The sequence below is a fragment of the Pagrus pagrus genome, assembly GCF_965226575.1.
Source record: "Pagrus pagrus genome assembly, chromosome: 4".
Classification (NCBI taxonomy): Eukaryota; Metazoa; Chordata; class Actinopteri; order Spariformes; family Sparidae; genus Pagrus; species Pagrus pagrus.
This window is the reverse complement of record NC_140188.1, coordinates 22073989-22090680: the sequence shown is the minus strand read 5'-3', so window position 1 is coordinate 22090680 and position 16692 is coordinate 22073989. Positions and strand designations below refer to the sequence as shown.

The window sequence follows — 16692 nt, the reverse complement described above, 5'->3', positions numbered from 1 at the left end:
AGGACATTAATCCATACACTTAATACATGTAGCTCATTAAAATTTGGGTGTTTGTTGCTCGTTGTCTGAATGTAATAATGGCGTATATTCAGGCCATGGCAGTGCAGAGTTTGTGTGAGTAAAGGGCTTTCAGGGCTTCAAACATGCATGTTTATCTGGTGTTGGACAACTACATGACTCAAGCTGGAAATGAACCTGTTGCCCTTTTAACTCGTGACTTTTTTTGTTTCCCCATCCCTAAACGTCGTCAATAAATGCGGGATGCGGACTTTCCATTAAGAAGGAAATGTGGGCTAACCATGACTGTGTAATAAGACCGGTGGTCTAACTATGTGGTTAAATAAAGTATTGCAATTTCAAGGTTAGAGTGAAGGAATTGTCACAGTTTGTTTGCAAATCTGGCAACCTCCGATTGGACCACAAAACACAACTGACGGAAATACGTCTTAACTAAGATTTCACAGTAAAAGCATCTCAGCCATGAGATGACTCGTTTGACTCATATAAATTGAATCTGGAGCATATATGCCGTGTCCCGCTTCCACGTTTGCACAACTTACAATTTCACCATAACAGTAAAAATAGTTTCAGGAAAATTATTTACGGCTGAACTGCAACACACTTTTTACTTTGACACGTCGGTCGTGTGTTTCCGGGTGAGGAGGACAGGAAAGAGGTACGACTGTCATTTAATTTTAACAACGGTCTGTTTTCACCTTTATATAGCGTGTGTTTTGTCATTACTATAATAGCACAACGATAAGGAACGTTTTTACATATATCTCTACAAGTAAGGCGGTTCGTTGTTGATTTCAAAACCACTGTTTGAATGTAGAAACTGACAACGTCCTAGCTTAGCCATTAGCATGTTGGCTAACCGGTTTGCATGTGGAGGATGATGATGATGTGAACGAATTTGGCATCATATCTGGTTACAGATTGACCTACACACTACACGGTTACTTCAGCTAACTAGCTAAATGTGCTATTGTCACGGGGTGTTTGGTAATATTTACGCCTTATTTCTTTGTATGATATTTTCCATTTGTAATAACCATGTAATTTCAATTTCAGCCGGCGTGTTGACGAAATGTTCTGATGACACTCCGATATGTTGTTGCTTAACAGCCGCTGATAAGGCTATCATTACTGATTGAGTGACTGAGTCCCACGGTGTCTTGTCATGCCCTCTCGATCAGTCGGAAGTGAAACCTCAGAGGGGAGCACACTGTCGAATGAGAGACACCAACTTGTCATTTTCTTTCGTCCTAGACTGCCTGACCTGCTAAACCTTGACTGACATGGCAGCCAATGGAGCAAGCTGTGAACAGCCTCAGAAACGTGCAGGAGCAAAAGAGAAACAGAATGGAAAGTCTGCAGGTTAGTTTGGTCACATTTGTTAGTTAAATGTACGACAGGGAAGTTAACACTCATCTCTAAAGTATGCCAGTAACGTTGGGTTGTGAAATAACTGATGCCACAGAATGATAAGTACAGCCACATGGTGTGAACAGGTCATAAAACAAACCTGATCCATTTGAGGTTACTTTCAGTTTTCAAGGCTACAAACAACTTGGCCTACAGCAGAACAAGAACAGACCCAGATGCCTCATGTATCATGTATTTAGCATCACCTATTCAACAGGATGCAATAATTGATGTAGAAACAAGTATTGCAGTATGCGAGGGTGATTGTCATTTTGTCTGCTCTCCAGACTCCTCGGTAAGAGAGAGGCGACAGAGAGATAAGGAGGAACGCCTGTCTCTGGTGGTATGGAAGAGGCCTGTCACCACACTACATTATTTCCTCCTGGAGACCCTCATCAAGCTAAAGGAGTGGACGTTTAAGTAAGAAGTTAAACAGGTTTTTCTGAACAGGTTTACAGGATGTTTGTGCAAACATGTTCTTGTGTCTTTGTTTTTCTTGCGACTCTGTAGTGTTCTCCAGTTTGTGAAGCAGACATACCCTGAGACCTAAACAATTAGATAAAAAAAGGAATTTCTGTGTCCCTGAGAAGCTGGAGTTGTAAAGCTCATAGTGAACGTCATTTTACACCGTTGATGGATTAAAGACATTTACCTGGAAAAGCAGTGATTAAAACTCAGTAGGGAATCCCTTATGTAGGGCATTTATGAAGTCATGCCCCTCCAATAAAATGTAACGATAAGAAACGTGTCACTTTTCTTCTGTTTGTATGTGTGGAACTTGTTTCATTACCAACATTTTGTTTTCTCACCTTTCTGCTCAGGCTTTGGCAACGGCGAGGCATAGTGTTCTTAGTATTGGTGTTATGTTCTCTGTTCTCCGTCGCCTACTCCACTGAAGGAACACACCAACAAGTAAGGCTTGACTGATTTGTTTTTTCAGTGATGTTAATAATCAACGCCATTGCTCCATCACCCGCCTGTTTAAAGGTTAATGATAAGTCACTCTTTATCCAACCCTGAAAACCTTTAGAAAAGAAAGCTCACGTTGGGAGATAATGACGTATGCCCTGTTGTGAAGTAACCCTTGATCACACAGTCGGTTGACTGAAAGTTTTGTTGAGAAATTCCTCTGTGCAGTGGTCTGTTACAGTTCAGTTAAAGCATTGCCAGTTTTTTGTAATGGTGAACTAATATTCAACCCACTGCAACTAATTTATACTACATGATGATATCATATGCAAATAAAATCTTCCCCTTTAAAAAACAGCTGACATTAATCAAAAGTTTAGGAAAAAAGGTGTTGTTTTAGACACAATCATACCATGACTACAACTGAGAGTATAACTGCGTCCTCTTTTATTGTACTTTTTTACTAAAGTATGTTGAGTACCTGGAGAAGAAGTTCCTATGGTGTGCCTACTGGGTAGGCCTTGGGATCCTGTCCTCAGTGGGCCTTGGGACTGGCCTGCATACTTTCCTCCTTTATCTGGTAAGAGCATCCATTTATTTGATTTAGCTTAACTTTCAAACAGAGACATTCCCAAACAGAAAAGATAATTATTTATAGTTGGAATAAACCTCTTAAAGTGTAAACCCTAATCCTGGACAACTTATCAATGTTCACCCATTCCTAGCATTTCCCTGTAGTACTACTGTTGGCACCATTGTTGCAAAGACTGCGTTAACAACATGATAACCATTAGCAGCCAGGCTAATGTCCAAAGCAAAAAAACATCTGTAAGAATCCCAATTTGACCTAGAAACCCTTATCTCAGCGCTAACGATAAAGCAGATCAAAACACCCATTTGTATTAATAAGAAGGCAGGCTTTCTGATCTAATATAAAGAATGTCGGTTTTGAACCGTCTCAAGTCCTGGTGGTAAGAGGAAACACATATCAACGGGGGAACAGACGGGGGAACAGACGGGGGAACACTAGAGCGCTCTCCATAGAGTGAATGGCAGTCTGTTCAATCTTGTTTTACCTGTTTCTATCACTCTCCCTCTTCGCCTTCTTTGCCTCCTCTATCAGTTAGGTTCTTTTTCTTTTGCAGTGTAGAGTTTTCTCAGTTTTTCCAGTCGTTCCTGTTATCTGGGGATAGTGACCTGTAAAAACAATGCCTCTTCCTGTTTGGTTGTGTAATAGTAGACAGCTTCCTTTATGCTGTAATTCAAACCTTTGTTTATCCAGGAAAAACCCAGCTCACTGGCAGATGAAATAGCATAGTTATAGTGAAGCTTATAGGGAACCGATCTATGTGTGGATGGTGTCATTTTTAAGCAGATATTACACTGTGCAGTCAGTATTTACTTCAGAATAATGAATTAAAGCAAAAAAGTTGTTTATTGCCAGTTTAAAATTAGTCAAACTTTCAAATTGGAGAGACAGTCATCTCGCTCTGTGGGCAGCTGGCTCTTTTTAAAATGAGAAACATAGCAAAATACACATGTGAGAAAAAAAGAAAACTATCACTGTGCTGGCTCTTTATACATTTTACCTCAACTTGAGGTTGATGAAAGGGTTTCCCTAGTTGAGTGTCTTGAAATCTATTTTCAATGAGCAGCATGAAACTATTATGGCAGAAAAAGTAACAGGAAATGTCTGTCAGTGGTAAAGTAATTCAGTTCTCAGCCTTCACATACCTCATTAACATATTTCTGGGAAAAACTACCTCAGCTGGCCCCCATGCGACCTATATCTCAACAGTCAAAAGGCTGCAATATGATAATGGCTGTAGAGAGACGCTGTTAACCATCTTTATCTGGTCGGCTGTGCTCAGCATGGGTCAAAATGTCCTCTGTGTATCTACAATATGCAGGCTGTTTTAATGTCTCATTCACCGCAAGCTATTTTCTTCTAGATATGCCTCCTAGAGTTCAAAGCATTTTTGCAAAGCCCATGTGTGTCTATTCCTGTGGCTGCCAGATGATGGCGTCATACTCAACCGTCACATTCATTGTCCTCTGCTTCTTCAAACTCGTTCCATTTTGTCACCCGTCTGTCTAAGGCTAACCAAAAGTGAAGTGTAATTTTTCCCTGACAGGCAGTCACAGAATGACTGTCTGACTGAGTCACCAACACTTGTGTCATTTGTCTTGGTTGTGGTAAAAAGGAGAACATAGCAAAATGAAAGAGAGGAAGAAATTCTGCGCCATAGTCGGCTTTAGGCTGATGATGTGGCTTCTGTTCTGTAGGACTAGTGCAGATGTGGGTCAGCTGAGTCAGCTATTTCCATCATAATGAAATAATGGGAAAAGATGTAACTGTGACCTTCCTGTTTTTCAGTGCTGATGCACACTCCTTTCTATTAATGCTTTACAGCTCACCATGTGTTTGTTGTTTCACCGTCTAGCAGGCTTCAGTTACTTTATATACAATGACCAACAATAATGCCGTTGCAATGGTGGCTGGTACTGTATCTTGTGTCTGTGCACTCTTGTGCCTCATTGTGTATCATAATACTGAGAAGGAGTGACATCATCCTCTCTCCCCTCTCTGTGTGAGGGAGGTTTGTCATCTCCCCATATGGAACAACCTGGCATCTGTTAAAACAGCTTTTCTCATTCATTTTTCACAATTACCAGCTATTACTGTTGAAACAGAGACTATTTTAATAACCGTTCTTACTGACAACAACCTTATCATCTGAGGCTCATCTGGTAGCTTATATCTTGTGTTACTCAACCTGACATTGCACGCTTTGAAATGATTTAAAATTCCCATCAGAAACATTGTGTCTAGACAATAAAATGGAAATCAATTACTCCCAAATTTGATTGGCTCCTAATACAGTCTGAGATAATCATTTTTTCTTTTTCTACTTTATATTACAACACAGAAATGTTTTGTTTGGGCATTTAGGAAAATCCTTTCTTTCGAAATCTATGAAGATCATACTAGAGCCTTATTTGGACAGAACTAGTTGTTTCCTCTTGCAATACTTAATTATCGATACATGCTCAGATTCCCCTGCCAATTTAACTTACCAGGGTCACTACTTCATATGTCCTTGTGTTGTAAACTTATGTAAACTTAATTTTCCTAAATTTACCACTAAGCTAAGACTCTCTGCACTTTTTTATACATTGTCTCATCTCAGTTCATGTCAGTTTCTGTGAAAGTAACACCCCAATGCAGTGAATAAACACATAATCCCTGCACTTTGCCTTCTTAGGAGTATTTCGTATTCTTCAGTTGGACAGATATGATTAATATGAACATTTGGTTCAGCTCACTTGTCGTCCCTCAGTTATTCTCCGTTAAACCTCCTGCTATCTGTCCAAAGATAGCAGTCCAGGCATCCTTTATCTTATTCCCCTCTAGTTTATGTTCCATCATCCTCTTGTTAGAGCCTCTGCTTTCCAGTGGCTTCTGTATTAGATACTCTTATGCCCTATAAAACCCCTCCCTACCCCATGTAATAATAAAGGCATGCGTTTTACTCAGAGCAGCCTTCAGGTTGCTGTTAATCCAGGGTGTGGATGTTCAAGCAATAGCATACCTCTCTGATGAGAATGATGTTGTCCGTAGAAAGGTTGATACATGGAGTGATACAGTCTGTCAAGCTGCCAACATCCCTGTTATGTGACAACTTCTGCTTATCCTGATCGACTGCTTTCAGAGCATCAAGCAAAGCATCCCTAAACTCCTGTGAACATTTCACATTTTTTCACAGAAAGGTAAAAGCCCTCTCCACATTGCTGACCACATGATGTAAGCTCTGTGCTCATAAGGAGACGATTTTCTGCTTCTCACTAAAAATTAGTTCATGTTCACAGAGCAGCACCACCTATCACTGCTGCCGACTCAGTGTTGATGTCAGCCATGGACAGGAAACTCCCGGTTTTAAGCTAGAAGGAAAAAAACACATGTCCCACCAGCAGTGTTATACTGTGAGTTTACTTCAAGCCTGAAGCATTAATAGATAGACCCATAGAGAGGATGAGATCACTGTGCTCAAGGGAAAGGGGATTCACACACCAGTATGATCTTATGATTCATCAAGATGTTTTTAGAGGTCATTGCCTTGTTTCTAAGTGCTGGATTCTAGTCCTAATACTGTGGTTAAAATAAGAGAAAATACTTGCTTATAAACTGTTGCTTTTACTTGTAGCTTTGTCTTTTTGATCAGATCACCAATCATTTAAAGCTTCTGTCAGTTTCAACCATCCCTTTGGTCTAGAACAGGATATCTTGTCTATTGTTGTCCAGTTTCTCATGAATTTTGTTTGTTACTAATTTGGAAACTACACGCCACTGTCGGGTCAAAATTAAACCTCAACTGACACAAGGTATTTCGAAAGCTAATTCTTGGATTTCCTTGAAATTAGCTGTTGTATTTTTTGTCATACACAGGAAAACAAACCTGAAGAATTTCCTCTTGCGCCATCCATAGGTCAAAATATAAATGCAGATTGCTGTGAAATTTGTTGAGCTCACTCATGCTTCTAATAGGATTAACAATTTTAATTACCCTATGGCCTTTTCTGTTGTGTCAGCTTCCCAATAACGTTTACATATTTAGACTCATTACTAGTAAGGCTCTAAAAACAGTAACAATTGTGAGTTAGTCCATCCAACACTTCAAGGATCCTTTAACAGCCTTGTTAAACTTGATTTTTAATGTTTTAATTTGATGACTACTTGATGAAATCCACTTGCTGAAAAGTCCTGCTCTGCTCACTTAAGTGAACAAAGAAGTTCACTGCAGGGCCACTGTATTGCCTGTCTGATGGGAATTGGGTTTCAGAGTTTGAATCACAGCTTAGTTTTTTCTTGTTAACACTGACTTGTTCTGTCATGAAGAAATGCAGTTAAGCGACGTTGTGTTTGGTTTGAAACAGACTGTGTTTTGTAAACTAAAGAAGTCTCCTGTGTGCTCATACAGCAGAGCGGGGTGGAGAGCAGTCGCAGTCATCACAGACTAATTGTGTGCTGTCAATCTACTGTCAGTGTTTCCTGTATCACCTTAAAGGAGGCATAATGGAGTAGCTGTGTTGTAGTTACAGGTGGGCCAACTGTTATTGAGGCCAGGTGGCTCGGCCTAACCAGGCATCTTCACAATGATAAATGATGACATACCTGCCTGTCAGAGAGACTGTGACTCAGCTGCTGCTGGTGTGTGTCTGTACCTGTGGGCAGACGAGCTGTGTTTAACCATGCGAGAGCAAGTTAAATTTAACACAATGTAGTGCTGTGCAATATAGTCATACATTATTGTTTAAGGTTTTACTGTTATTAATACTTATATACACTTGGTTGTCAATTTATTAGGTACACTTAGCTAAAATTATCCCAGTCTGACACAACAGCTCGGCAGTTAATGCTACCTTTTTAAGAAGGTTATCATGTCCAGTGTTTGTTGAAACTGTGTTGATTCAACTGTTTGGTCGTTTTGAAGGCTGCAGATGCTGTTGATTTGCGTTGCAATATCCTGAGAAGTGTTTCTAACAGCATGTTTACATCAGTGAGGGTAGACTAAATCATATAAATACCCGTCATTCCAATGCAGTTCAACAGCGCCACAAACTAAAGCCTCCAAAATAATCAAAAAGTTGAGTCAGCACCTTTCTAAAACAATTTCAACAAACACCGATCATCAGCGTTCCTACTGATCCTTGAAATCCTTAAAAGTTTGGTCTGCTGATATTTTTATACGTAACGTTACTACATACACCACATTCAGCTCCCTGCATGTGTCTCCCACCGTTTTCTGCCATCAATGTAACACAGTATCATTGAAAATTGTTCAAACATTCGAGCCTTGCTCTCTTTCTCTTTGTTTCTGTCTTGATTTCTTTCTTACCTTCTTGTTTGTGAGCCTTTGTAAAGTCTGCTAGTTCTCATGTAAAAACCTTTATCCATGTCTCCAACATTGCCCCGTTCTTTCCTCGATTTTAATGAGTTGGGCCAGTAAAATCCCTGGAAAGTCCTTGAATCTGATATTTGATAAGGTGTGGGAATCCTGGAACATTATAACCTTCATGAAGGCAGGATTTATTGCAGGTCTGTTGTAGTAGGTTGTAGTAGATTGCATTAGTTTCAGCTAAGTGTACAGTACCTAATGATAAACTGGTGCAATGTATTGTAAGTAAATAATTAGAGGGGAATATTTAACCTTTCTCTATTTAAAATGCCTGCTGCTGTCAAGAATACTTGAGCTGTAATCTTTAATGTAATATTTAAGCCAATAACTACAACTGTAATGTATAGAAAATTCTAAAAGATCATTTTACCTGTGACAACTGCAGTGTGTATTTTGTGTCTCACTGCTCAGGTCTCCTTAGAATGTCCCAAGTGTTTCATGACACACGTTTGATAAACTGATGGAAGGTGCCAGTATATATCCCAGTCGTTTCCAGTCCATTAAAACAGCTCATCTTCTCCATCTCTCTCTTAGGGTCCTCACATAGCATCAGTTACCCTGGCAGCATACGAGTGTGGCTCCACAGACTTCCCAGAGCCCCCATACCCAGACCACATTGTCTGTCCTCAAGGTGGAGGTTTGGAGGGAAGTGTCTCCCTCCTCTCAATCATGTCTAAGGTCCGCCTGGAGGCCTGCATGTGGGTGAGTATTGGTTTGAATAAAGAGACAATGCAGTGGTCCACTCTGAAAAATGTCAGGAATGTTTTGCAGTGCCAGCAGTGGGTGGCCCATTGTGAGAGCTGGAACGTAGACCAAGAGTTGAGACTCACTCCTTTCATGTTTTAATGTTTGTAGAACTTAAAAAGCTTCACTTGTATCTTGCATTGAGCCAAAGTATGCATTACGTTATACAGTGCAGTTGGGTGTACCAAATTCAGAAGTCCAGGGTGGCATGAATAGTTGCCTGTGTGTGAATGTGGGAAATAAATAAGTGCTGACATGGAACATTTTAAATTGTGTTGTCGTAGGGGGCGGGCACTGCCATCGGAGAGCTGCCTCCATATTTCATGGCCAGAGCGGCTCGTCAGTCAGGAGCTGATCCAGATGATGAAGACTATGAGGAGTTTGAGGAGATGCTCGAGCAGGCCGAGGGCGCTCAGGTCAGAGTTACACACACACACAAACACATCTAAAGTGACACCCTAATGTATGGTGTTTAATTTTTCACTCAATCAGTTTAAGGCAACTTGTTATATTTAGTGATGAAGGCAGCCTAGACTCAAACCCACTGAAAATTGAAGTATCTATTCCTTAGTTTAGTTCCATGTTAGCATTGGTGTTGACACTTTGCCAAGACGATATGATCATATCTGATATGGCCTCATCTTTATAATGTACAACTGACCATTGAGCCACTGTCCAGTGATTGGTCTTAAAGTGCCATGTGACTTCAGTGAAGCCCCTCCCTCCTTCACTTCCAGTAAATCTGTCTGTACGTGGGTGAGTCACCCTGAGCACAGCTCCCCCTTTAATCATCCCTCGGGCTTCGCTCTCTCTTCCTCCCTCCTTCCCTCTTTTCACCGACCTCTAATTTGAATGACAGACAGCTCTGTCAGGAACAAAGTTCACATGACCGGCGTCGGCTAAGCACAGATGCTGAGTCAGCAGATCAGAAATCAGAGAAATTGAGTTCATTGTCTCCATCATCTATCCTCACTACACTGGTTCTCAGCTGAACAGACTGAGGAAGCCGACCTCACATCACATGTCTTTCATCATGTATTCAGGATGTATCCACGTGCATTGGTCATAGGTTTTCAAATGAACAATCTCACACACGAGTCAGAAGTACTTGGAACACACGGTTCAATGGGAATGAATGTCACACAATTTATGATTACAGTACAGCACTTAGAGGTGTGTATTCCCAAGTCAAGCAAGAAATGAGAACAAAAAAATTACCAAGAGAATTTAAATCGACAGTTGAGGGTCGAACATAAGCATAAAAATGTAGTAGTAGTAGTAGTTTCATTTAATGCAATTTGAAAATAATTATCAATAAATTATTATTATTTGTTTTTATTGGCATAGAGTACAATGAGCTAAAAGTACTTTGCACCACTGGCACAGAATGAGATACAGTGAAACAAACAAACACAAAAAAAACTAATCAGAACTTAACATTTGTAAACCCCAGTGCTGCTTCTATTGGGGGTTTTTTTCTACATGAGAGGAACTAAATTCTGAATAAAAAATACGCCCCTGAAAATAATTTTTAATTGTGGAGACTTCCAAGAAGAAACTGTAATTTAAATGGCTTTCAAAATCATCATTGATGCGATGCCAGCTTTTGAAACCACCTCTTAATCTCCCTCCTGCACCGGCTGTGATCTTCACCATGTAACCACAAACATTTCACCCCCACAGGGATGGAGATGGGATCAAAAGATTCACGGCACTTCTCTACCACACAGTTTTCAGTTGTAATGCCACTAAAGTCATCAAACTAAAAAAAAAATTCAGTGCTCAGAAATAGCAGGTATTTGACCACAGTACTCTCACCAAGGCTTCTTGTAATAACATTGCAGACAACACTTTTGTTTGGTTAAAAACCAGACATCTGCGAACAAGTCCAGCATGGTTATTTTAAGAAAAGAATAAAAGGGTAATATGTGTTTAGAGACACCCATGTGTGTTTTTAAATTGTGTTGCAGTCTGGTATAGCAGATTTTACAAACCATGGGTTTTGAAAGGCAAATTTAGAATTTTTAACTTACTACCTACTTAAATACTACCCATTCACATCTGTTTTAAGTAATGTGTGTTTAAATTGTTTTTTTTACATTTGTTTGCAGGATTTTGTCACAAGAGCAAAACTGGGAGTCCAGCATATGGTGCAGAAAGTGGGATTCTTTGGGATCTTGGCTTGTGCCTCTGTAAGTTTATTAATTTAGGATCATTTAGGATGCAAATTTAAATAGTAGGAAATTAACCTGTAACCTCACAAAGCTGAAACAAGGGTAATTTCTAAGACTATGAATCAGTAATATCTGATGTGTGTGTGTTTCAGATCCCTAACCCTCTTTTCGACCTGGCTGGAATTACTTGCGGTCATTTCATGGTTCCCTTCTGGACCTTTTTTGGAGCAACTCTAATTGGGAAAGCCATCATCAAGATGCATATACAGGTCTGTAACTCCGCTAAAAGTTTTCTCACAGGTGGTTAGAAACTAGCAAACAACCACTTCACCTGAAATGACAATACGGTTTTCCCCTTTTAACACAAACCATACAGGCACATTCCACACTAGCAGCAGCGTGGCTTCCACTATGATTCAACTTTTGTTTAATGTCATCACAATTCTCTGTCCACATTGTAATAATGCATCTCACAGAATCTCTCTTTAGGAAAAAAAGTGTATGCACCGCTGACTGATTCACTTTGAACAGTCCCCACAACCTCAAAACGTGTGGGAGAGCCAAGATCATGAGTTGGTGACTGTGAGAAACTCCTAATTGTGCACATCTAGTTAACTCTTTCTGATGGAGCTCCGACTCACAGGGGATTCCTTATTCTTCCTAAGTTTTAGCTTTGAAATGTATCCAGACCATATAAACAGCCTCCAGATGAAAGGAGGGAAGCTTTTAAGAAGCCTTTTAACAAGAGTTTGGATTTTTAAAAATCCACTGGATCACAAAAAACTTGTTAATTACGGAGTGTATTGTTGAGTCTGCCACACCAGTGACTAATGGAAGCCTATGTAAGGAGAGGCCGTCTGTGTCTGTGAGTGAGTCGCTCAGTATCTTAACAAACTAAACCTATCCATCTCTTGGTGGTACCAGCCAGTGATCTCACTCTGAGACCTTTCAGACAAAAGGGGGCCCGGAACGCAGCGGGGGTTATGGAGGATGTAGAGTGGACATGGGAAGGTAGAGAGAAGGAAATTGAGCAGACGGTAAGAGGCTGCGGGGGGGATTGTTTAACTTACATTTTGTTCCTTGAATCTATCGGACATCACGTGTCATATCCTGTCTGATTTGGTCCAGGGGGCCAGTGTGTCATGCTGTTTAAAGCTGATCAGTTTCAGGACTAGAGAAGAATATTGCGGTTTGGCCCCCCCACTTTGGCGCTTTGCAAACCACACAAAGCCCCTCGCAGCCCAAAATTTAGCTTACTGCCAGGTTTGAGTTTTGTAATTAGTGTGTCTGTGGACGGTGGCAGATGTGGCCTCAATTTCCCACAGCTGTGCCGCTAAAATTGTATGTCTTAAAATATGTTTTTCATATCTGAGAGATGTTTTGTAAATTATCTGTTCCTTTTTAATGTTTCTCTTTTTTTAAATGTTTTAGAAAATATCTCTATAAATATTTTTGTGTTTGTTGTATCCCTCTGATTATGATCAGAAAGACATGATTTTTTAATTTTATTCATTTCTCCTTTTTTCCTGCAGAAACTATTTGTTATCATTACCTTCAGCAAGCACATAGTGGAGCAAATGGTGTCACTCATTGGGTAAGTGTCTGTCTGTCTTGACGCGTACTCTGTGTGTGTGTGAGAAAGAGAGAGAGACTGCATTAATCAGGTACTCAGTCATTGTTTTTCCCCTGCTCTTGTGGTTGGCAACGCATTCGTAAACATTTGATTGGGGATCCTGTATGAATAAATGCTTTCACTGCTGTGAACGTGCATGCATTTACCATTTTTTCCACACAAAGGTTTTTCTTTCCTCCTCTGAAAATGCAATCCATGTCTGCAGCATTGGTGGTCAGGCGTGTGCGGTCCCATCCGAACATGTTGATCTGACTCACCAAGTTCAGCTTTGACTGAGAGAATTACCCCAGTCAGGCGGGAAACGCAATCATAGAAGAAAAGAGTGTCTATGGCTGCGTGTCATTAGTTAATCAATAGATTTACAGGAGAAATACCCAGTTTTTGTCTTGACTAAAGTTTAAAAAAATAAAATAAAATAGACAACCGATTTGGTATTAATTGTGAGTCAAGTCATGAATTGTCAGTAGCCAAAAAGCCAAAAAAAATCAACAAATAGTTCAGTCAGATTTCATGCTGATTTTAATTTTTGGGATTCTCCTAACATGTCCATTGGAGCTGCAGAGTTGTTGTTTTTTTGTTTTGTTTTTTTATCTCTTGGCAGTTAAATGATCCCTTACACATTTGTAATGTTACCCGAATCTTTGGTCATCATGACTGTTCCTCTTTATTTGTGCTAAAAGTCCTGGTTCTTTCCCATGAAAGTCAGCTGACCCTCTGTGACTCGCTATGATGAGTCCAGTCAGTGCTTCAGTGCTGATACAGGATGTTTTTTTGGCAATTGCTTTGTGTATATTCACATGTGCTTGCATGTAAAGTGGGAGAGATAACAAGAATGAGTCAGACAAATCTAGTTAGGTTTATTTGAAATCAGCAATTACCCACTTCCCCTTTGGTCTTTGTTTAGTAAATTGTGTCTTCTTTTTTTGCTTAGTCTTGTCAAGTCTAGACTACATGTTTATGTCCTGAGAATTTAATTTCTGCAGTGGGAACGCTGTGAGTGTGTCTATAGCCCTGCAGTATATTTTCTATTCATGGTAATAAGTTTCATATCATGTAGAGTTCCCTTTGAACTGAACCACTGCTGACCGGTGATTAAAAACAACACCAACGCCTCTATATGACATGAATTGATAAAATGGTATCCATTATGATTGGCCCCCCGGTGAGCTCATCTACACTACCTAATAAGGACATGAGCACGCCCTGATTAGATAGCTTTCCACCCAGAAGGCAGCTATGGTGGTAAAGGTGATGACATCATGTCGACTCACTTCCTGGTTGAAGGGGCTGACACAGGCTCCTATAGAGAGAGAAGTAGTATAAAAGGAGGGCTGAAGAGTTTGTGCTTCATTCCTCTCTGCTGCCTGCTTCTGCTCACAGCACAGAGTAGAGGAGGTGGAGGCTCCAGGATAGGGCCCACATGTAGGATGGGGCCTTCAGCAGCTCTAACAAAGGATGCTGGGTGACTGGTGGATCAGTGAGGACCTCTGGTAGTGTTCAGGGAAAGAGAGGACCTCATGAACTGCTCTTTGAGGCTCTTATAGGGAATAAGTGTTCAGAGTCTAAAGCCTCAGTTTTGGGCTCCATGTAGGAACGCTGCTGAAAGGGTAAGTGGATTAATGTTCTTCCTCTCTTCTCTTTTCTTTGCCGCTCTGTGTGGATGTGGATGTCAGGTCTGTGCCCAAAGTGGGACCATCACTCCAGAAGCCCTTCAGTCAGTACCTGGAAGCACAGAGGAACAAGCTGCACCATGCTGGGGGAAGTGCACCAGCGGTAAGAGCAATACATTATTTTACTATGGGCCACTTTGATGCCACTGTTGTAATGTGAGCTTCACTGATGTAATTATTTGCTCAGATTAACAACTATATGTAAGCCAGCTTTTTGTCATACTGTAGACTTTAACTGAAACACAGGAGAGGTTTTATTCAGAGCAGGCCAGAACTGTTGCCCGACTCTCCATAAATCTTAAAACACTTGGAGCAGAATGAAAAATAACAACATCAGATTGGGAAGATGTTTTAGTATAGCCCAGCTGATACTTGTTTTAAGGTTTATAGTGATATTTTAGAGGTTAATAATGGCTTCAAAAACATTTTTATAAAGATCCTGAATTTGAGTTAGGAAGGAATTCTGACGATATGTACTGAAAAATATCAAAAGCTCTCTGCTGGGCAAATGTAACTGAGAAACTATTTGTAAGTTGCCTCAAACACATCTTTGGCATTTTTGTGCTGCATTTTTGTATTTATCGGCCTATGTGCCAAGACTAATATATTTGTGATAAGCTAGTGTCTGTGAATTTTATCAGTGTAGCTGTAGTTTTTGGCTACTGGAAAAGTGCAGCTACTTACATTAATCAAGCTGTTATCTACTGTTAACATTAAACACCAACTATTTTGATAACCAATTTAATCTGTTCATCATCATATTCTGATTTCAGCTTCCTAAATGTGAAATATTTTCTGGTTTCTTCACTCCGCTATGACAGTAAACTGAAAAATAGACATTTATGGCCCAAACAACTACTAGATTAATCAAGAAAATAATCGAGGGATTAATTGACAATGAAAATAATCATTAGTTGCAGGCAGCCCTACTGAAAAATATGCACAGCATGGATCAGCATTTTGAAAGTTGTCTCTATAATTAAACTTTCTGCCAACCATGTCATATATGTAGGATGGTGCCAACAATATTCACAAAATAATTTATTTTATATTATTTGCCTGTTTGATGCTAATTAATAGCATATGCACCCTGCTTTTGGCTTCCCAGGATGAGAACTGGCTGTCGTGGGTTTTCGAGAAGGTGGTGCTGGTCATGGTCTGCTACTTTGTCATCTCCATCGTCAACTCCATGGCTCAGAGCTACTCCAAGCGCCTGCAGCAGCAGAGGCACTCGGAGGAGAAAACCAAGTGATGACGAGACAAAGCGGTACAAACATCCAAGTGACTGTGTTTCTGCTGCTGCTGCTGAGAGCCCTCCGCTCAGCCCCAGCCACTCACAACAAACCTCACCCCCCCCATCCATTCTCAGAGGCTCAACGCTCAAAACAACCAGGCACTATTTGTCAGTGTGTGTGTGCTTTTGAGGATGTATGTGCTGTTTTACCGTTTGTCCCTCTTCTTCAGGTTTTGTAGTTCTTCCTCTCATCTCACTCTCTAGGCATATGTAGTGCGATTGGTACTATTGCTGATCTTAACATGTTACTTTAAGTTTAACCCATTCATTGACCTCAGAAGTTTAAGCAGCGGTTTGGTGGTGACTGCTGTGTACGGGCAGTGCCCATCAGATGCTATGCCTTATGCAAGACGGGAAGGTCCAACTTCCTTTGAATATAGTTCTTGACTTATAAACTTGATTTTTATTTAATTTTGTAACATTTATGTATGGATGGATCATGATGTGTTTGTACAGTGTGCTGCCAAGATAACTTCTATGGATGGTCTTTTTTTTCAGGGTTTAATTATCCTCATGTTTTTGTCCTGTTAAACAGTTGAGACCAACTTGTCTTTTTTTTGTTTCTGGAATCGTGAGTTTAAAATGGTGAGAAAAAAAGCAATATCTACTTAAAACGGTGTGGTATTGATGGTTTGCACATTGTGTAAATATCTTAATCTTTTTGACAGTATGCACAGATGTATTTCTATTCTAATGGTCTGTGTGGACATGAGTTAACTTGAACCAAAAGAAAAGAAAAAAAGATATCATTTGTAAAGTGGCATTGTACTCTCAGCTAACTAGTCCCATTTCTATTCTGTACATTTAGGTTGAACCTTGGATCAGATCATATATAAAACATGTAAATCATGGCACTTGTTTCCAAGTCTGAGTCTGTCGGGTT

General features: G+C 40.2%; 1 protein-coding gene across 3 annotated transcripts; it reads left to right on the top strand.

Annotated features, from left to right (window-relative positions):
* The first annotated feature begins 570 nt into the window (after nt 1–570).
* Nucleotides 571–16660, top strand: vmp1 (vacuole membrane protein 1). 3 transcript variants are annotated; one of them, XM_084351932.1, is made up of 12 exons: nt 571–676; nt 1273–1380; nt 1716–1848; nt 2250–2340; nt 2807–2917; nt 8829–8996; nt 9323–9454; nt 11150–11230; nt 11365–11481; nt 12745–12806; nt 14519–14618; nt 15624–16660. In XM_084351932.1, the coding sequence occupies exons 2-12, from the start codon at nt 1302–1304 to the stop codon at nt 15765–15767; spliced, it is 1218 nt and encodes a 405-aa protein (XP_084208058.1). In that variant the 5' UTR covers nt 571–676; nt 1273–1301; the 3' UTR covers nt 15768–16660. The 3 variants fall into 3 exon arrangements, with proteins under 3 accessions (XP_084208058.1, XP_084208059.1, XP_084208060.1); XM_084351933.1 differs by lacking the exon at nt 571–676 and adding an exon at nt 700–790; XM_084351934.1 differs by lacking the exon at nt 571–676 and adding an exon at nt 932–1005.
* Nucleotides 16661–16692: the final 32 nt, after the last annotated feature.